This window comes from Lissotriton vulgaris, chromosome 6, assembly GCF_964263255.1.
Source record: "Lissotriton vulgaris chromosome 6, aLisVul1.2, whole genome shotgun sequence".
Lineage (NCBI taxonomy): Eukaryota > Metazoa > Chordata > Amphibia > Caudata > Salamandridae > Lissotriton > Lissotriton vulgaris.
This window is the reverse complement of record NC_141694.1, coordinates 144,261,651-144,284,541: the sequence shown is the minus strand read 5'-3', so window position 1 is coordinate 144,284,541 and position 22,891 is coordinate 144,261,651. Positions and strand designations below refer to the sequence as shown.

The 22,891-nt window shown below is 43.5% G+C and overlaps 1 protein-coding gene across 1 annotated transcript in view; it reads left to right on the top strand.

The window, feature by feature from the left end:
* Window positions 1-22,891, top strand: part of PINX1 (PIN2 (TERF1) interacting telomerase inhibitor 1) — a 512,666-nt gene that overhangs the window by 275,655 nt on the left and 214,120 nt on the right. Inside the window, exon 6 of the mRNA XM_086926181.1 lies at window positions 22,236-22,315. Within this exon, the coding sequence (XP_086782307.1) occupies window positions 22,236-22,315 (80 nt within the window). The remainder of the gene's footprint in view (window positions 1-22,235; window positions 22,316-22,891) is intronic.

The window sequence follows — 22,891 nt, the reverse complement described above, 5'->3', positions numbered from 1 at the left end:
GCATTATCTTCCTCTTCCATTCCATTGTTTCACCCCTTCTAAGCGCCCCTCCAGCTCCACTCTGCCTATTCCTTAAAGATTCAGCCCCCCCCCCCAAAATGTTTCCTTCGCCCCTCTTCCCAACCCCCCTACCCCTCGAAATGTGGCTCTAGTTGCGCCTCTGCTCCCTAATGACCCCTCATAAACCTTTTCCCTGCATTCCTTCAGTTCAATTACATGGGTACTTTTGTAAAAATCGCGGACTTTTTCAAAAGTGCCTATTTCGCAGGCACTTTTGTAAAAATCGCTCCATTTTTTACAAAAGTGCAGATTTCGCGGTTTGCCGTGAAATCCTGGAGGGTCTGATTATATGTAAAAGTTTCTCCTTCAATGATCATATCAAATGATTTACACGAGGAACATTTCATAGTTCCCTTGATAGGCACATTGGCGTCAATTGACTTCTAAATAAAAACTGAGTTACCTGGCTTATTCTCAAACCGAGAATGAACAATGCGATCTTTAATGTTTCTATTCCGCCGATGGGCGAATAGAGGTTTTGGTAATTTCTGTCCTTGTGTGGGATTACTATTTAAAATGTCCCAATTTGCATTAATGACCTGTTTTATTTTGGCATCTAGGGTAGAGTGTTTGGTGATACATACAAGTTGTGTGTTCTCTTTCACAGTTTTAGATTTTAAAAGATGGTCCCGATCAAAAAACCTCGCTCTTTTATAGTAGTCCCTCACCAGCCGGTGGGGATATCCTCTATCCAGAAATTTCTTTCTCATTGTTGTTGCTTGTCTGTCCAAAATCTTTTAAGTTTGTACAATTCCTTCTTACTCTCAAAAATTGAGAGAAGGGAATACTCAGTTTCTGGTTGCGAGGATGGAAACTTTGGAAATGCAACAAGGTATTCCTCGCTGTTGGTTTAATAAAAAGGTCTACTTCTTACTGCCTTGATCCTTGATCATGTCTAATCACAATGTCAAGAATTTCCACTTTATCTATACTTTTATGGGCTGTAAATCTAAGATTTTGATCCGTCAAATTAAGCCAACTTGAAAATTCAGATAGGGTACATACACCAATTCCACCGCCGCAAAGGGACTAATTGCAATTTGAGAGATTCTGCCAGATCATGGTCCTCCCATTTGAGTTGACATAGAAATCCAGGGTCTTCACCAAAGTGATGGCAGCACTTCTGCACAGGTTGAGGTTCTTCTTATTCCTATAACACAAGGTTTGGCTGCTCAAGGAAGGCTCATCGGACCCTCTGAGCTCCACAGCATCTTTCTTGTTTGACTTGGGGTTTTCCATCAGCCTTCAAAATACGCATCTGTAGCCCGCAGAGGGCCTTCTGTTCATAGAAGCAGTCCTGGACACATCTCTCAGAGCCTTTCCACACTCCCAGAGGATCCTGTACATTCAATATACAATTCTAATGTTTTGGGAGGGGACATGGATTCCAGTCCTGATTTTCCTCCGCGTGATGGCACTACTGCCGCTTGTGCATAAGCTGGCATACAAGGGTTTGCCACTGGCGCCTCTGTCAACAGTTGTTCCAGCATGGGGGTGACCTAACTGCCATCATCAGAGCTCCCTGGACACCACAGTAGCTCTTCGGTGGTGGTCGGCATAAGAGAAATGGAATGCAGAAAGTAAATTTTCCTACCACCAGGAGTAGTCAAGGTGGTGATGGATGGCTCAATTTTAGTGAGGGGAATGGGGTTCCCATCTGGTGGAACAGGAAGGCCTCTGGTGTTTATACGAGCTAGGGCTGCACATCAACTTTTTTGAACTGGCTGCGACGTTCCTGGCTTTCAAAGCCTTCCTGCCCTCACTTTGCAGTCAATATGTCCGGATCCTGACAGACAACATGACCGCACTGTTATATGAGAACAAGCACGAAAACTTGGGGTCTCATCTCCTCTGCTAGGTAGTAGGTAGCTATGAGACTGTGAATCTGAGATCAGGCGCACATTATCTTGCTGGTCACCTACCCTCTGGCAGGCTACCTAATACTAGAACTGACAGCCTGACTTTACACCATCTTGCTGACCACAAGAGGTGTCTACACCTGAAGTCCAAGCCTCTGACCAACTTGGAGAAGTGTGAGGAAGGTCTGTTGGACACCTTGTTTGGACAGACTCCTTTTGAGATGTAATCATAGTGTAGAGGGCCCACAGATCACTGGCACCTAAATCCAGACCTGGTCTAACTAACAGACCAATAATAGCATGCTTGCTCAATTATAGGGACAGACTCCATTTTAGGCTTAAGTAAGACAAACCCTCATCTTCAGTATAACTGCCCCCACGACCCCCCCCCCTCCCATTGCATTCTATCTCAACTTAATTCCACTGGTGCGTTCGACAAGGTGCTTGATTCTGGAAATTAAAACACTATTGCAGAAGGAGTCCATTAGATTATTAGTGATGTAGCTGGCAAAATTCTGAATTGAGCCTAATGGAAATGTGCATTTCTTCACTTAGCCGGGCGCAGTGCAGAAATTCATAGACTTGTATCTGAAGCTCAAGGGACAGTCGAGGTCCAGCGTCCTGGGCTCCAACCAGAGGGAATGAAGAGAAACCCATACTGATCTGTATGATAATGCTGAAGGAGTAGCATTAATGGATGATGCATAGTCTTCCCTGTTGCGATTAGTCAAATGCATAATACTTGCAGCTAGATATAAGTGGTCTACAGTTTAAAATTATGAGAGGAAGATGCTTGGACATGGTTGTTTGTGAACGGAAATGATTATTCTAATTGTTGGCCTGCATGTACCAAATGCTTCGATACATATACTTAAGTTAATCTGTCAAGCAAAAGTATGAGTGGGATCATTTGCACTAGAGTATTGGGCGAATCTGATCGCCATGGGCCGAGGCGTGCCCTTGGACACCTCCATAGTTAGAGAACAACTGCAGTGATGATGTTTGTCGCTGCAATCGTTAACTTTCTTTGTGTAGTTTTGGGAGGTATGTTCGCTGACTACTATTGTTGGTATGAGGGGAGGGCGGGAGCTGGGAGGTGGCGGGCAGGGGTGTCTTCTATCTCGCTTGAGTTCATAGTTGAAAGGCACCAGGAGTACAGACAGATGCACGTACTTACATTACCTTACTGTTCTCATTTAGGCACACTGCTATGTGGAGCCTTTCTGTTTTTGATCATCAAGTTGAGGGTGATTAGCTTGAATACACATGGGATTAATAACCCTTACAAAACCTTTCACCTTTTGGTCTATCTTAATCATCATAAAATAGATGTAGCTATGCTTCAGTAGATTCGCATATCGCCATATGTACAGTCTACATTTGCCTCTACATGGGGCTGACACAGTTTTTTTTTTCTCCTTATTCTCAAAGTTGGTAACCCTCATTTAGTTCATTCAGTTTTGGCACAAGGAGAACATTAGGCTATTCGACGTAAGAAAAGAGAACTAGCAACAGTATATTCATGTACTGGTATTGAGTAAATAGAGCAGTGGCTTGTGGGAATTAGGAAAGGAGGATGTTCTGTTAAGCTACAGGAGTGTTCTAGGGACTCACAGGGTGGGTGGTGTTAGTGATGTCACATCTTGGCTCGATGCCAATCGTACTGGTGAATTTATATGGTCATAATGTAGATACACCGGAATGTTTTGACGTTATGCGTAAATGCCGTAAGCATGTTGATGAACCGATGGAGACAATGTGGTACTTGCTCCGCAGCAAGCTCAAACCTCTAAAGCTCAGAGGCAGTCTTTGAGAGGGAGAGTGGTGCGGTGGCTCATGTTCTGCAATTGTAAGATCATTTAGTGTCCTGCATCCTAGCAATGTGTGTTGTTCCCGTTGGTTTATGATGATATGAGCTCTCCCATCACCCTGGGGTTGGCATTGCCGTCTCTGGAACATGGGCATTCACAGTAGAACACTGTTGGGTCATTGCCCTGTGATGTGGACTCTGGATTGTCCCCCCCTACTCCAACACTTATATGCTGGAGATGAAAGGTAACTAGGCTATTGGATGCTGTGTCTCTTATCTGAGGAGAGGGCTGGCATTACGGAATATATAGGACCAGTGTCTTATCTGAGGAGAGTGCTGGTATTCTGGAATATATAGGATGCTGTGTCTTATCTGAGGTAAGGGATGGGACTATGGAATATATAAAACGCTGTGTCTCTTATGTCTGGTAAAGGCTGGGATTATGGAATATATAGGACGCTGTAGCTCTTATCTGAGGGAAGGACTGGGATTATGGAATATATAGGACGCTGCGTCTCTTATCTAAGGAGAGGGCTGGGATTACAGAATATATAGGACTCCGTGTCTCTTATCTGAGGCTCGCTTTATGGAACATATAGGATAGCTGTGTCTCTTATCTGAGGAGAGGGCTGGGTAATGGAATATATAGGATGCTGTATTTTTTATGTTATCACAGGGCTGGCATAATGGAATATATTGGACGTTGTTTATTTTATCTGAGGAAAGGGCTGGGATTATGGAATACATAGGACTCTGTCTCTTATCTGAGGCTGGCATTATGGAATATATAGAACACTGTGTCTCTTATCTGAGGAGAGGGCTAGCATTATGAAATATATAGGAAGCGGTGTCTATCTGAGGTAAGGGCTGGCATTAGGGAATATATAGGACGACGCGCCTCTTATCTGAGGAAAAGGCTGGGATTAGTTCAGGAAAAACAGTTTTTAGTTTATTTGATTTGCGAACGTTATATAGCGCTAACTAGACCCTGGGGGTATCAGAGCACATAACCAGGGGAACGTTGCATTAGAAGGTACATCAAAAGGATTATAGAGTGCTGGCTAGACCCGTAGGTATCAGAGCGCTATAACAGAGGAACATTGCGTTACAAATTACATCAGTTACAATAGTGTAGTAAGGTACAGTAAACAAACAACGAGGTTGAGAGAATTTATAGGAAAGGAGGGGAGGAAGGAGCCATAGCAGGGAGACAAGGAAGAACTGTGTCCACCGTGAGCAGTGCAGCACTACCCAGTATCTTGTGCTACATATTTTGAAAAAAGGCAGGATCATCTGTGTTAGGCCCATATGCGTTTGCTATGACCACCGGCTGATTGTAGAGCAATAACATCAAGTATTAGGTACCGACCTTCTGTGTCACTTACTGTTGTGTGTGTCTGCCAGGGCACGCCCTTCCTGATCAGTATAGCCACCCCGCGGGAGTAGCTTGAGTAGCTAGAGGTATGCATTTCTCCACCGCATCTGTTATTAGACAGTCTCTTCGTAACGTTATTTCTCAGGAGGGTCTCTTGTAGGAGACGTTTGTCTGATTTAAGCCTGGAGAGATAAGTCTGCGCCAACCTCACCTTGCGTTGGTCGTTAAGACTGCGAACGTTCCAGGTAACGCAGTTTAGTTTGGACAGTTAGTGTCAGCGCACCTCAGTGCCATGCTTAGCTCAGGACCCCACTTATTGGGTATCCACGCGCTAGATCTCGCTCTTTTCCTGGAATGTGATGTTTTCTTGTGAAATGCCTCATTTTGTTTCCACAGTCGCATCATGCCACTCACCTCAACTATTTTAAACAACAGCGCACAAAAAGGAGGTAGGTAGTAGTGTTCCCTAACAGGGAAATGTCTGCACATTTGGTAACAAATTGTAGTGATAATACAGTAGAAGCGTGCAATATAAGTATCCTACTCAGAATATTGGGTACGGGTGCTAAGTTAGCCCTAAACACCTACTGTCTAACGGTGTTGTCAGCACACCTGGATGTGCATCAATACAAGAGAACATATCGGGCTTTAACAGCTCACCAAATATCAGGTACTAGGTCATACACATGTGTGTCACGTCCATGGGTATAGATAACCCCATTAATTCAACTATAGGGACATTTTCAACAATATTATTCCAAAATAGAAAATCCAGGACAGGTAGTTATCCTGCTGTTAGTTAGACTTTATTCCAAAATCAGTTTCTCCATAAAAAACTCCCAGCACCCAACTTGCCGACATGGGTTTCGTTATACAAAAATACTTTTTCAATGCATAAGAATAGTACGTATAAGGCACCAGAGAATGCGTCCAAAGCTAGCAGAGATGCAGCTGTGCTACAGCACTACACTATACTACACCATAGCGCTCACGCTATTCCAGCGTGACCGCTATACCTGGAGCGCTGCTTTTGGCAGTTCCTTGTTTTTAATACCCGTTTTTTGTCTTTTATTTATCTTGTTTCTAATCACTTACCCCCTGTTCTTAATTAGCCTGGCCTCGCATACCCCCACCTCTGTCACCATACTTGCACTATAATAGTGGAAATCACCGCTCTTTGTGGGTCCTCTGCCCCTGACTCGTGGCGGCCATCTTAGGTGAGTGGGTCCTAGCGCGTGTTGAAGTCCTCTCTCCACCTGGCTAGGAGAGTACTTAGGTAGCCATGTTGACGCGCAGCAGCCACGCCGGAGTGACGCCGGAGTAATGCCAGAGTTCAGCCCGTCTGTGCCCGTCCGGGCCCAGACGGGCTCAGGGCTGGTCCCCCTGCCTGTCTCACAGGAGCCACCCCCTACATGTATCAGGTATAGGAGGGATGAACTTTTGTCTTGGCGGTCCCCTATCGTATCTACTTGTAGCTATGCTCACGCGGACGGATACCCATTCCTCCCCTGTGGGGCCTGCTATCTGGATCTGGATAACTCTGTGTTATCACTAGCTTTGTTGAACTGTCGCTCTCTACCCAACCACGCGACTGAAATTAACTCTCTCATTCTTGACCATAAATTGGATGTCTTGTTCCTAACGGAAACCTGGATTTCCTCATGCTCCGGCCCGGACATGGTTAGAGCACTTCCACCAGGCTTTCCCATATCTCATCTAGACAGACCTGTGGGGCGGGGTGGAGGAATTGCCATCCTTTACAGGTATACGTTAGTGTGTAAGGTGCAAGATGGAGGGTTGAGCGACTGCGAGAGCTGTCAGTTCTCCCTACTTCTGTCGCCTACGGGGTCCCTGGCTGGCCCCCCTGGGACTATGGGCAATTTTATCAACTCCTTTCTCGAAACGGTCGCGCTCCTTGCCTCCTCTACTGCAAACTTTGTGGCATTGGGTGATTTCAACATTCACTTTGACGACCCCTCTTGCTCTCTGGGTGCAGATCTTCAGTTCGATCTCAAGGCGTTTGAGATCAGCCTGGCCAACTCGGGTGCAAAGCATGTGAAGGGACACCTGCTTGATCCTATATTCTCAAACTCGGATCGCCTCAAAGCATTGCCCGCGCTGGCTCTGCCCTGGACAGACCATTTTATGGTCCCGGCCCGATGGCAGCTTGATGTCTCAGTGGCATCAACCCCCAGGGTATTTACGGTTGAAAGAGCCTGGTCTAGGCTTCCAGTGGACATCTGGGCAACACACTTGGAGTCGTCCTGGCCCCTCTTCGGGTCTGATCCGCTGGTAGCCGATGTGAACCTTAGCACCTGGCTGACCAATTCGCTTGATGCCATTCTCCCGAAGAAAAGATAACTTACCAGGGGTAGAAGAGTGGGATCAGCCCCCTGGTATACACCAGAGCTGAGAACACTCAGGAAGGGCTGCAAGAGGATGGAGCGGATTTGGAGGAAGGACTGGAGTGAAAACAGCCGGACAGAATATCGGGTGGCTCTCGGTACCTATAAATCTGCCATCAAGGCAGCGAAAGCTGTGTTTTTCGAGGAGAGAATAGGTCTCTCTTCTAACTCCTCGAAGGAATCCTTCAGGGTTATCAGAGAACTCCTGCAAACTCCTGAACCCCCGGTTACTCACGACAACCCACGTGAGAAATGTTCCGAACTTGCTTCTTTTTACAAGACCAAAGTCGAAAACATCTTGGCATCTCTTCCTCGGCTAGCCCAGGAGACACATTCGGGTGGCAGCCCAGGGCCTCGACCCGGGCTGTGGTCAGTGGAGCTGGATTCCTTAGGTCTAGTCACTGTGGAGGAAGCTCTCGGGGTTCTGGCGACTGTGAAGAGTGGGTCCCTGAGAGACCCTGTACCGATGAAATACCTGAAGCAGGTCGCCTCTACCATCGGCGGCCCTGTGACTGACCTTATAAATCTTTCTTTTTCCAAAGGAGTGGTGCCCCCCAGCTGCAAGGGAGCGGTTATCAAGGCCCTCTTGAAGAAGCCTAGCCTGGACCCCGCCGACCTTGCTAATTTTAGGCCCATCTCTCTGCTCCCCGGCATTAGCAAGGTGGCGGAGAAACTCGTGAACAGGCGCCTATCGGGTTTTTTGGAATCCAATTCCCTCCTGGGTGACTCCCAAACGGGTTTTCGCCCTGGTCAGGGGACGGATACTGCCCTGCTCGCAGTCGTGGAGAATGCCAGGAGCATTTTGGATTCAGGGGGATAATTCCGACCTGTGGCTGAACGGGAGGGGGACCAGCAGACTCCCGGGGCACTCTCACACCCTCTGGAGCACACACCCCACCGAGCGCCGTGAGGGATCGGCAACCAAGACCAAGACCCAGACTACAATTCCCAGGAGCCCCGGTGGCAGAGGCGCACCTGGGACGTGACTGCCTGCGCCAGGAGGCGCCTACAAACAGCGGAACACCTCCTGTCCCCGCGGGACGCGCGCGGGACTGCCGGGCTAAGCCCGGGCAAAGGGCGGGCCCTCTGTGGCCCTCAGAGGACCTGAGGAGGACAGGGCGGGCCACCCCACTCGGTCCTAACATAAGAGGTACAGAGACATTATACCTTATACATATCCATGTTCTATTGTCCAGTGTCGTAATCTGGCCCTACGTAGTCCTCCCATGATGTCTATTTGGGAAGAGCTTAATGCTGTGTGCGGCACAAACTATGTCCCTGATATATTAACCCCCCCCCAGAGTGGGGAAAGACACTGATCTCATAAACTGTACCACCCAGGCTGTACCTGTATCCCCTGATTTAATCCTGTTTAACAACGAGGAAACTCCATTAAATGTTGATCTAATGTGTTGTAGCTCCTCATCCTTCCCTGCCAATCCAATTGTATTAACGCCATATAAAGCAGGGACTACATTAAATAATCCTGTTCCCCCCCCTTCAATCGACCCTATTGGCCCAATTTGAGCGATTGTTGAATGCTGCTCTGTTACCCCTGGTCACTAAAATTAAGGAGTTGGGAGACAGGTTGACCAGTGTTGAACAAATAGTAAAAAGGAGTTACCCACCTACTGTAAATTCTGCTGTTTCCCCACGTTCCACGCTCTCTACAAACCCTGACAAGCCTATTTCCACTGAACACAGGAAAGCACGAACAATTGACTCTGCCCTGCGCATATCCTTCCCAAGGGGCCGTAATAACACTCCTAAGCCTACTAGTGCCCCTTTTAAAGCCTCTAGATATCCTCAGGTAAGAAGGCATCGAATTAACTTACCCCCTGAAGTTGCCCCCTACGTGTCTGTTCTTTCCGGGGTGCCTGAACTTGGTCAGGGCAATCACGAAACAAGCGAGGATCTGCTAAATAAGACCATCTTTTGGCTTAACAACAACAGACCGCTGCCGCCCGCCTTAGATGGCGGAATTATGAGCGTCAGGAGGGTGGGGTGGTTAGGCAGATTGCCTAAAAACATTTCAGGAGACCTGATATTAATTAGATTTAAACACAGGAACATTGTCCCCTATTTAAGACTTTCTCAACCAAAACCTGGAGATGGCCCTATTTCTACTTGGGACTTGTTTGATTTTTACCCGGGCCCCAGAGTAATGAACAATAACACTTGATGCAAATTTAGGAAATCCCTAGAAGGATATGGGTGATAACAACTGTCGTTTTTAAATGCTGCTTTTAAATGCTGTTTTTAATTGCTTCCTTAAACAGTGTGTTTTTACCAATTCCTAAGTAATTGATGAATTTTAAATTGAAATTCTATGTTTTTTTTTTTCTTTTTATCATCTTGTTTTTAAAATACCGTATAATAATGTACGCTTATATGATATTTCTTTGCTGAATATCGAATAAAGCTTATTTTGAACCTTTGATTCAGGGGGATCAGTGGCAGTGATCCTCCTGGACCTTAGTGCGGCATTTGACACCGTAGACCACCAGGTGTTACTCCAACGGCTGGCGGGGGTCTCCGGGATGGCCCTGAAATGGTTCGCGTCATTTCTGGAAGGCCGGACGTTTGAGGTTTGGGAAGGCCAGGAGAAATCAACATCTGTCCCTCTCCAGTGTGGTGTGCCACAGGGCTCATCGTTGAGCCCTACATTGTTCAACATTTATATGGCCCCACTGGAGAGTGTGGTGCTGCCACTGGGTATCAAGATCATCAGCTATGCTGATGATACCCAGCTGGTGGTAGGGCTCCCCCAGTCGGCAAACCAACCCGACCGGCTGCACACCTGTTTATCTCAGATCTTTACGTGGATGTGCAGCTCAGCACTCAAACTTAACGGTTCGAAAACCAAATTGATGATGCTGGGGAACTCCCCTCCCTTCCTCTCACCTAGCAGCTGGCCCAGCTGCCTGGGAGTGGCACCCACCCCCAAACAAGAGATTAAGAGCTTGGGGGTGTGGCTGGAGCAGGACCTTTCTTTTAGGACACACGCTAAAAAGACAGCAGGCGTGTGCTTTGGTCTGCTCCGGTCTGCCCGAAAGATCTTACCTCTTCTCCCGATGGCTTCGAGGAGGCTGCTAATCCAGGGACTCATCATCTCACGGCTGGATTTCAGCAACGCGCTGTTTCTGGGGGCCCCAGAAACAACCCTAAACAAACTGCAGCAAGTACAAAATGCTGCTGCTAGGCTCTTGACTGATCTTCCCAGGCGTCAATCTGCCCGCTTGGCGCTTAAGGCGCTTCACTGGCTTCCTATCAGAGAGAGGGTGAATTTTAAAGCTCTCTGCATGGCCCACAAAATCCTGCAGGGGAAAGGGCCACCTATCCTACGGGAGATGGTTCAACCCTATAAGGCCCCTCGTACCTTGCGCTCGGTTCACCAACATCTGCTGCAAGTTGCGAGAGTAAGGAAGGCCAGGACTGGCGGCAGAAGATTTTCCATAAACGTTGCAACTTTGTGGAACTCCCTTCCGTTATTCCTACGCTCTGAAACGAGTACTTTACGTTTCCGTAAACTTTTAAAGACCCACCTGTTCCCTGCCTAATGTCTCTGTCTTTTGTTATGGTGCCTCTCTCTGGAAGAGCGCGGGGATGCCCAAGGGTAACCAGGCGCGATATAAAACTCAGTAATAATAATAATAATAATAACTACACACTGCGTGGCAGTACATCTGCGTGAAAATGCTCCGGCCAGGGCATAACCCTAGTGCCCACTGTTTGCCAATAATATCCCTTAAAATCAGCGCAGTGGGTGTCTTTTGTGGCCATTTAACCAGCTTTTCTCAGCCCCCCAAAATGAACCTATCCAAGGCAGATTCAGGCATTTAAAGGATGCACTGGTTTGTAGTCCGATGTGCCTTGTACAACAAGACCTGGAAATTTAAAATCACAACTATTTTAATGATATGCGGCTTGATTAAATGTACTCCGATAACCATTGCGTCCCGTAAAAATGCGTCTTCGGCGGATACAGCAGTTATCGTCTATTCTGACATTTGGGAGGATTTGATGCGGATTCGGTGCTTACCATACCAAATTCCTCGTGTTCAGGTTAATAGCGGGCTTTTCCTACTTTTTCCATCTTTGATAGGGTTGACCTGCTGGAAATGAAGGCAGGGTGCGATCTTTGTCGCCCCTGGTAATTACCGGCTGCAATAAACGTTGCCTCACTTGTTACTTGCGTCAACCTGCGTGCGCATGGATCGCAGCTTAACAGGCTACTTGTAATAAGGCCCTTGCTTTTACCCAGTAAGTCCAATGAAAGGCTTGTCCACTTTTAAGATGTGAGCACGTTCTTTCAGTAATGAACAGGAGTTATTCTCTGATGCAAGCGCTAGTTTAGATTTCAGGTTAATGTCTAGTTTCACAACTCCGAGCTTCAGAATAGAGTTACTGCAAATCACATGCTTGCTTAGGGTTCTCATCTGGGTTCAGTCAACTTCCAGACCGTTTCCCATGCTCGGTTGATAATCAGTTTCACCGGTGGATTTGATGCAAATACGGGGATATCATTCACAAAAGTTGATGCGTTAAATCCACGTCCGCTGCCCTATTTGGAGCCAAATCCGAGTCCATTTCAACCTTTGCATAAATGGTTCAGAGGTCATAATGGGTACCTCGGACACCCCTAGGGAGTCCCCCTCATTTAGAAAAGCTTTTAGACATTTTTATTGGCACGGAGAAATGTTCAATGCTTTCATAACCCATCTTGCTCTGTCAGAAGCCAGGGACTGGGTGGTAGGGGAGGGTTCATAATAATGTGCCCTTTCCTGCAGTGCTCTTGTGACATTAGTTTGGGTAGATATTTCTCGAGCCTGAATAATGACGTGGCGCTGTCACTCACTGGCACATTGCTGGCTTACCTGAATCATTTCCTTTTCTAAAATAAATGTCAGGATATAGACTTCACGTGGTCCCTGGTTTGACCTCAGACCAGGGATCAAGCAAAGTCTATATGGTTTCACACGATCCCTGGTTTGATCCATTCCTGTCGCAGGCTCTAGGCCCATCCACACAGCTGGGGTACTGTTTTTATCGGGAGAGGTGCTGGAATGCTCAGTGGTAGGAATGTTATGAATCTCTGTTGATTCTGCAACTTTTCCTCACAGAAATGTGAGTTAAGTGTGTGATTTTTAGCCAAAGTTTGAGGTTTGAGGGCCAATTTAGGTTATAAAACGTGGTGGGATCCTGGCAGGTCACACCACCCTGAACTCCCCTGGGTGTCTGGTATTCAGAAATGGTTCGGTATAGTAGGTTTCCCAGGGTGGCGACTGAGCCCAGGCCAGAAGTTCACAGCGCCAAAATGGAATGTTTTTCATGGCAAAAACTTGATGTCTCAAGATCAAATTTTGGGGCCTTTCATTTTGTGGGTGATAGCCCCCCCCCCGCTTCCCTCCCCTTTCCCCACACACAAGCGGGGTACCATTTATATTGGGACAAGGGTGGGAATACAGAACAGTTGAACATTTGTTATACTAATTGGATTATCCTCCAATTCTGGATTTCTAATGAAAGCTAGAGTACCACTTTAAGAAAGTGCGGTTTCAAACTTTATCGGGAATTTACGCTGCTTGGAGCCAGATTCGTAAACATTTAGGGCTAGGCCGATTTTCGTATTGCACAACTTTTATAACTAATCAAAATCTCCCAGAGATTTTCTCGGATTCATGTATGACACGGTGGATTAGACTTGGTATAGTACAAGTCGGCTGTCTTTATGAGCCAGCTGGCTTTGTCATTTGAATCTCTAAAAAATAAATATGGCCTGGAACACAGGGACTTTTTTAAATATCTACAGGTGAGGGATTTTATCATGAAAAAGGGGGGAGGAGGTATGGCTATGCTTGAGAATGATTTAATAGAAATAGTTGTACAATGTAGTAATGTTAAAATTGGGGTACTATATAATAATCTAATGACTGGCGTTCTAGATGATATGGATAAAAATATACTAAAATGGCAGGGTAAACTTGGGCTATCAAGTTTAGCTATACAGAATTCATTTCAAATGTCCCAATCGCTATTAATGTCCTCAAAGTTATATGCCCAATTTTATAAAACCTTTTTTTCATTATATCATACTCCTTATCAACTAGCTAAATGGAGCACCGGTAAAGGGACCTTCTGCCCCAGATGTTTGATGCCAGACGTAGACTTAATCCATATGTTTGCCACTTGTGGGGCATTATGCGCTATTAGAAGAGAGATGTTTATCTTTCTCTCTGAAGTAATGGAGACTAAAATAGAAATTACAACTGCAGAAATAATTCTGGGGCTAGATAACGAGAACCATCCGGATAACATAAAGGGTTTTTTGTTTGTTTCTATGGCCGTGTTTCGAATTTGCCTAACATGTGGGTGGTTAGATGAGGTTCCACCATCCTTTCAACAGTGGCGGGCTCGACTACTCTAGACTTATAGTCTGGAGAAAGCAATTTATGGCAGGAAAGGTTTTTTTAAAAAAAAAGAGGGGTTTAAAAATGTGGTACCCATTAACTCATTGGATGGATGGTCTATGATAGACGGCTTAAATTGTTTATCTAATGTATTACTGTGATTATTAATTGTCTTGTTTATCTGGTCCCAAATAATTACTCGCTATGTTCAGTTTAAGAAGGGAAGGGAAAGAAAAAAGGGGGAAATTTATATATATATATATATATATATATATATATATATATATATATATATATATATATATATATATATGTTACATGTTCAAAATATGCGTATATCGGACTGTGCATATATTTATAAAACTATTTGCCTGTATTGGAGGGTGGGGGGGGGGGGGGCGGTGGGGGGATAAAATGTTAAAATCTCAATAAAGAACTGTTTAAAAAAAAAAAGAAAGCTAGAGTACCATCTGAATTACATGATCGTATTGGCAACTCCAAATTCAGAGCTGTAAAAATACCCACTATGCTCAGTATCTAATGCACATTAAAAACACACACAATAAATCACATATGTTTTCTTCATATGCTGCACTGTCGGTATAAAATGAAAAATCATTACAAGCTGCAGCTTAGACTCTGGGTAGTGTATTTTTTTGTTCAAGCAACAAATCCTATATATCCCTGCAACCAGAAGAGTCTAATGGCCATTACAGAATGTTACTTTTGTAAATCGGCCATCATGGCAAAAAAAATTGAGATTTAAGTGCCACCAAGAGCTAATTTTATTTCATTTTAAAGATTAGTTTCTTTGGGAAATGAGTGATCCACACGAATTACCCCTTGCTGAATTCAGAATTTTGTCTAATTTTCAGAAATGTTCATCTGTCAGGGTTAACCCATAGGGTTCACACTTCTGTCCACCACAAGCTCCTGCAAGTTATGGTTTAAATCACAAAAATAGGAAACATGGACTATCAGGTACACAAATGTAGAAACTGTGGTGAATGTTTTTCTTTTACAACTTTGATTGTTCCTGAAAACTGGGAAGATGGTGATTGCAGTACTACAGCCTTTTGTTGAAGCCATCTTTTTCTTGTGTGGCAGTTTATCCCTATTTTTCAATAAAAAACAAAATGTTACTATGTTTTGGATATTTTCTCCCTTCCTCCAGAGGAATCCACTATCTATGTATTCCTTTAAAATCGCGAAGATGTAGGGTAAAATGACACAACTTTGGTCTGGATACCTTTTTGGGAAAAATGTGTAGAAGGCCTAAGCATGACCGTTTGCCTTTGAAGAAGCCGGCATTTTCCCGCACGACGGACTGGACCCGCATATCCTTGGCCCTTTAATTCAGATCCATTATCTGCCGCTCTTGAAGGACCCTGGACTCTGTCAATTATTAGTGCTTACCGGCGGTTGGCTATATTATTCCCAGAAACTCACTCTTTGGCTCTGAGTGGACTCAGCCTTAGACTGACACCGCTAATTCTCGAGGATATTTGTTGAAATAACATCTCATGTTGCAAGGGGTTTACTGCAGCATATAAATTGATTCCACCTGGGAGGTTCCAGTTTCCCTCATTGGCTGGGGTCTGTCCGGCCCCTGGATTAGTGCCCCCCCCCCCCCCCCCCCCCCCACCGGACCTGTTGTTTGGATTTATTGTCCCATACTCCGTTGTACATCATCGCCCTGATGAAGGTGTAGCCCCGGCTGGGACCTTACACTGAAACGCGCATCGGCGCTGTTCGTGTGGGCAGCAGGATTTTCTTCCATCTTCAATTCATATTCCCCTCTCTGCCCTCACCCCTCTGCTTGATGGTTTATTTCTATCTGATCATCGTTCCATCTTGTGGCGCATATGTACTATTGTGATTATCTGTATATTTGTGAGTTTGAAGTATGATATTTGGCTAAGGATGCAGTGTATGTTGGTATGATTGAGAGATTTGAACGGTGTATGTGGGACTTTATTTGTTGAAAATTGTTTTTGTTTTAATGTAAATAAGTATATCATGGCTTTATATCAATTTTGTATGTCCATGAATTAAATTCTGAATTTTGAAAAAATAATAAAAACAATAAATGTATAGATTGGTCTGATTGTTCGACTCCCTTGATGGTGGCTCCCATGCTTGTATCTTAGGATCCTTTTATAGGACCTTATTTAAATATTTCTGGCAGGTTTCTCCTCTGTACTTAGTGATTGCTTGTTTTCCCCTGTTGACCTGCCCATATATCCGTTCAGGGGACCCCCTTCTGTTTAGTAAGGCCTAAGCATGAAGTGCCTCAAACATAAAAAAAGGGCTTCGCACTGGGGGTGGAGATCCTCAGCAGGAAGATGCGACGAAAATACTGACCCTTTGTCAAAATTGACTGTGCAATATTTTGCAGTGTATGCCTTTTCCTGTTCAGCTCTTAAAATGCAAACTTAATCTTTTTGACTCCCTTTCATAACACTGTTATTAAAGGGTACAGCTTTAACTAAAGATTCACAAAAGAGGTGCTACTCCTAGCCTCCTGTTGTTGATACCCAAAATAATGCTGCATTATGGGATTGTCTTTATAGGACAGGCGACCGCAACCCAAAGAACGTTGCCCAAGTATTACCAAACACCTCACTAACAAAATAAAAAAATCTATTAACTTTTCCAGTGCTTGTTTATTGAGTAAAATCCTCCTTTACCTACAGCTTTCATTTGTTATCCTCTCTTAAAACCTTCAAGCAGTGAGTCAAAATATACATTTTAATATATTTGCGGTGAGACACCTCTCTCTACAGACATTAAATAAAATGTACAGATGTTAAACTCCACGCGGTGCGTGGAGTTTAACATCTGTACTACACGTTACACACGTTAATGACAGAAACATCCTTATTTCGCCGTGCTTTTTTTCTTTCTGCTCTTCAGTATTGCGGGCGGTAACTCGGGTTATTGGGTTCACAATTAATTAACTCTAATTACATCCCAAGAAAATCATAGGTGAGATAATTTCATAATGTTCAGTGTTTCTGAATATGCTGATGGGAAATAACATGTGTGAACCTGATGAACCCTGAGGTCAACCTGGTCGCGTACCAGGAAAGTGCCTACATCGGAGCTCGCGATTGAGTCATGTTTGTGTAACATGACTGCTGCATGCTTTACTAGAGTTTTAATAATGGGAACTTGTTTTCTAAATACAGACCTAAGCCCGTGTGTGCCTTTCCCTTCCGCTTTGCTGTTAAATTTGTCCTACATTTAATGTTCGTAGCTACTGCTTGCTTGAGATACTTTGGTCGGCTGCAACTGTGCATACTCAAGTCATACCTCCCTATAGCAAGGTCTACCTTCAACATGAAGGTTTGAAATCCAATGGAAGATAAGATTCCGTCTTCTGGTGAGGCATCACGGTTCCTTTCTCCTGATATTTTGGGTCGCAGTGTTGAGAGGCGCAGTGGGAAGTAGTAGTTACAGTGTCTTGGCAGGTGCTTTTTGGAGTCTGCCAGCCCTTCCCTGAGAAGCCACCATGACCAATAAGAACTCCTGGAAAAGTGCACACTACTGTAGTATTTTGTGGAGATGCAGGTCACAGGAGCGGCTCGTGTAAGAAGCACAGCGTTCACGTGGAGTGCTCGCCCAAGCAGTGAAAATGAGGGTGCTTACATCACAAAAACCTGAGGTGGCAAAGCTTTCATTGCCATAGAACTTGGATAATTAGTAGCTTGAGCTGTAGGATATGAAGTGGTCAGAGTAGCCCACGAATAAAACCAACAGCAGGAAATAAAAACTAGTAGAAATTACATTAAGAAGTAGTGACTCTGGTCAAAACATGCGTTCATGGAGATGGGTGAAAAAAAACGTTCTTGAAGGGCTTTAGAGTGAAACTACAGGAGGGTAGTTGACAGAGGCAGCTGCTAAACTCAGTGCCCAAGTCAAAGATGCTACAGAGGGGCAAAGGGGCCAAGTCCAGAGCTGCAAGAGTGCAAAAAAGTAAGAATAGGGCAGTGACAAAGACTAAAAGGGATGGGAAATATTAAATCTGGAACATGAGACAAACGTATCCTCTTTCCTGAAACCTAGTGCATGAGGATATCAAACTACTTAGAGACCAGGACCCACTCAGATCAAATGGAGATAAACAAACCTGTTCTATTCCTTCACAACTTGGTATTCTTAATTAAACTGTAAGCTCTTCCTAAACAGTGTTCTGTGAGATGTCTGAGTGAAATGTTCTAGATGTCCTGAATCATCTTTGGGGACTGCTTTATCCTTTTCATGTAGAAACACTGTAACACATTATTTCCTCTATCCTTTTTTTTGTGTAGTTCTTGTATGGGAAACCGTTTATTTGTATTAACACCTTGGCTGCTGTGGGTATTTTTCCCCTGTGCTGAAAAATTCAGGATGTCATATATTCATGACGAGCTCAGCTCGTCATCAGCACACGACCACCGTGGCTGATGACGAGCTGAGCTCGTCATCAGCATCGAAGGGGTTAACAAGAATTATCAAGAAAGGCATGCCCTTGTCATCATAGGAGCTAAAAAGTCTCCTTTAGAAGTATGAAAGGGAGTTTCTAAATGTATTCCTGTCAACATTTAGGGTTTTGTATATGGTTGATATGTCTTTATGTATGATTTATGTCAATTTGATATCTCTGTTGAAAAGATAATCTATAGCACAGGAATTACAGAATAAGTTGCACAGGGCTAGATCTGTGCTAGGTTTCCAGGATATTGTCAGAATGTTAATTTACACATATGTTTAATTTAGGTTGAAGTTCAAATATGGCATGGATACAACCATACTGGGCCTATGTTGGATGATTGTTCTTTTCCAAAAAAAAACAGTTGAAACATTATATGATGCTTGTTCTTCCGTTCCATAAAAACAGTTGAAGTATTGCATTTTCCCTCTAAATTAGTATAACACAACTGTTGATTCTGTTATTACAAGCCTGCAACCACTGATGACCTAACTCTGGAATAAAATAGGCTAATTCTAATCTAAGTAGAATCTTTTCAACTGAACCTCTAAATGGTCTTGAATAAGAAAAAGAAGCCAACTTTGGCTGCAAAGTGGCTATAATGATGGCAATGAAAATACAGCCACACATACACATGGATAACTATAAGATCGCTTTAAAAAAATGTAATATACCTAAGTTAAAAGAAATTAATTACACTTTTTAAAAATTGAAAATAGTCACGTTTTCAAATTAATCAAATGTATAGATTTTAACAAAGTTTACTAATTATTAAATAAAATGTTGGAGAAGTTTAATATGTTTTTACATTAATGTTTAAAATTAATATGCCCTAATTAAATATTTTAAAAATAATTTAACATGTAATACACATTTAATTAAATTAAGTAGTGTACTGTAAAATATTATTATGACCAGGTCAACAAATGTAATTATTTAAAATGTATATTATTTATTTTCAAGTGATGCTCTGTCTTTCAGTATTGAACACATTTAGTGTTGTATTTTATTACTGTGCTTTGGCCCTCTTTTGTGGGGTGTAGTGGTAAGCTGCCCAGGTGGGCTCCGCTCTCCATACTGCAAATATGAGATGTAGAGAGTTGCCTTTTACGGTCCAGGATTATATCTCAAGTTGACTTGGATGGAGGAGTTGACGCACAGGTGGCCTGCAAAACGCAACTTTAGAAATCCATTCACATCTTTAGAGAAAAAGGAGGAATGTGAACACTAGCAATGGAGTGGCCCTGAAGCAGCCAGGAACCAGCCCCAAATCCTTCATAAGCCAATGGACCTGTTTAAAATGGGAAGAAATCTAATTCTGCATACTCTGGAATATGAAAAAAGAGGGAGTTACCATACATCAGACAGTAGTTGATCCGCAAATGTTCAACTGGTTTTCTAATTTACAGGGAAGAGGAAGGGTTTTTCTCAGTGTGTGTAACAAACCGAAACAAGAGCCTGAGAGTAGGCCAATGTGTTTAGAGAAGGAGCAGTAATTGTCAAACCAGATGTCCATTTTTTGTACTGCTGGGGATCCTAGGTCATGAGGCCACGAAGCATGAGATCAAAAGATATCACTTTAATAAAAATAAAGGAACTCCTTCTTTTCATGTTAAGTTTAAGGCCAGGACCGTGCATCCAGAGGGCAGTACTTGCATACGTGACCAGAAATTGGCCTGACTAGAGCTGTAGTTTTTGGAAAAGGAGGTGATGATTTATGTGTCATCAGCATAAGAGAGCGTGTCAAAACCAAAAGAGTGGATCAAGGCAGCAAGATGGTAAACATAGATGTTCAAAAGTGTAGGACTAAGCGGAGACCCCTGAAGAGCACAAAAGTTTCTAGAGGTAGCAGTTGATTGAAAAGGAGGAAAGGTGATTGTTTGAATGTAGCCAAGGAGAATAGAGCCTATCCAGTGGAGAGCCTGTTTACAAACACGAACAATAAGTAAGTTTAAAGGTGTATGGAATGGGAGACAATGTTGAATGCGAATGACAGATCCAGTAAGGAACATGGCCACATTTTGATCTCTGTCCAAAAGCATCCTGATTGTATTGATGACAGCCAGTACAGTTGATTCAGAGTTGATGAGGGCTCAAGTGGCGAACTTGGATGGATCAAGAAGGTCATTAAATTTCAGGAATGGGACAGTTGGAGATTTATGGCCTTTTCCAAGATTTTAGTTGGAAAAGGCAATAGAGATATCGAACAGTAGAGATATCGGACATCCCTTACAAAAAGTGTAAAGGATGGCTGAAGGTTATTTTAACACAGGAGCTTCTAAAGTATGTTTCCAAGTGTCTGGTACTGTGGCTGACCAGATAGAGGTGTTGCAGAGGTGGGTCAGGACCAAATAATAGCGATAGGGGGGCAAGGTTTATGATCTGGAAAGGGCTGGGGTCACCAGAAGAGCCTAATTTAAGTCCAGATAAGAGTCTATGCCGAGATCCATGAAATGACAATGATATCCAGTCAAAACGTTTTGCGACTTTGTAATTTAATTTGAATTAATACAAAATGTTTTGCGTGTTGTGTAATCTCTTTAATTACCCATTTGTCTGCAAACTGTACTTAACAATTTGTTTCTGTTATAAGGATATTTGTAAGCTTTTTTTATTGATATATACTATACTTCATCCACCCATTTACTGTAAATAATGACAATTTCAAATGATCCCGACCTCCTACTCCCTGTTCTCTTGGTTGGAGGGGATGCATTTACATTTTTAGATCCTTTAAATGCGATTAGGTGTGACAGGCAGTATGATTGGAATGAGCATACATGCATACTTAGCGGTTTGAGGCTAATTCCGTAATCTAAAAGCACTGGTGAACATATAATTCCACATGGACAAAACACTAAGGGCAAGATGTACGACCTGACAAATGGCGCCTTGCAAATTGCCTTGCATTTGCTAGGTGCTACTTGCCATGTACATCAGTGTGGTTAACACTGTTTTAACGCAGTGGCCCCTTCAACTAACCCACTGTGATGAGATACATTAGGTGTTATTTCATTCAATAAATAAGGGATCGTTTTATTTTAATGGTTATCTATTTTTGTTGATTCTGTGAAGCAGCAAAACTGTGGTTCAAAATTTGAATAATGTGTGAAATATTTCTCCGCCTCTTGAGCTAAGGGTGTGCTCACCAAGAATTATGATGTCAAGGCGCATGTGATTAAGCACTGCAAAACAATGGAACTTAAACATGTCAGAAACCCCGTTAATTACAGGAATGATAAATATTGAATCTTGTTATAGGCATACCGGAAAAATATCCACCGTTAACAGGTTAAGAGAACAATGGCAAGAAATTGGGAAACCGAGGAGCCGGCATCAATCTAAAGATTGTCGTAAAGAGGGTAGAGGGTGCTGTCTGGGGTTAACTAACCCATCGCAGTCTCGGAGAGTGCCCTTCACTGCTTTAGAAATGGGACTGGTTTCTGCATTCAGCAAGTGCTCTATGTCTTGGTTTTAAAAGCTAGAAAGAATGCCGTGTGAAACGAATGAAAAAAGCGGTTTCTATTTTAAAAAAGCATGAGTGAAAGATTGCTGCTATCTTTAATACTCACGTAAGATCCCGTTGTATTTACAATTACCCAAGTTATATAGTCCTACAAGCTAGCATCTAAAAATGTGTCCTATTCCAATGGATGTCCCTGCGTTTAGCAGGGGTTCTATTTTGTGTAAACCCATTTTAAACAATCATGCGAACTAAGTGCTTTATTTGCTATATCTGCTCATTACCTTATGAAGAACAAATACACGTAAATGCCACACCTGTAAGTGCTTGCTAATAAAAAAGCTCTTCTATGAACAGTAAATTAATTCTATAATTTCAGGAAAGGATTTGTCGTGTCGCAGCGACACCGATATGGCTTGTATATTTGGAAAACGGCCGAACAGTAGAAAGCCGACTGAGGTGAGTCTTCTGTTTTTATTTATTTTTTTATTTATATGTAGATCAGTTAAAAGTAGTTTGTAGTCCTCCACACGTAACAAACTGTAAGAGGCTGAAGGAAGCTTTGTAACATTTCAGTGTAACTTTGTCATAATTGTGAAAAGTGCTTATTATCAGTAGCAAAATCTAATATTCTACAACTGTATAATGAGTGCGTGGATAGATACCCTTTGAAGCAGCATAGGCACATCTGTCATCACTATGAACTACTAGCATTATTCAGCTGGATGGGACTCCGCATGTGGGGTGGCCGCATCTCACATATGACAGCAGCTGTATTCCTGTGCCCTAAGGAGGTACTGCTAGGGAATGTCACTTCTTTTGTTTGCATTGTGTTGTGTTGAGCTTTGTTTTTGTTTCTTCGACGACTTCGTTATTTGTGTCGTTTTTTTAAATCTCATTTTGGCGTTTTAATGTGAATTTTTTGTTTGTTTCACTCCTTCTTTCTAATCCCTCAATGAGCCCCTGCGGTGCAGGAGGGAGAATGGGGGGGTGGGCGGGGGGGGGAGTTCAGAGGGCCTCCAGTGAACCCAAGGC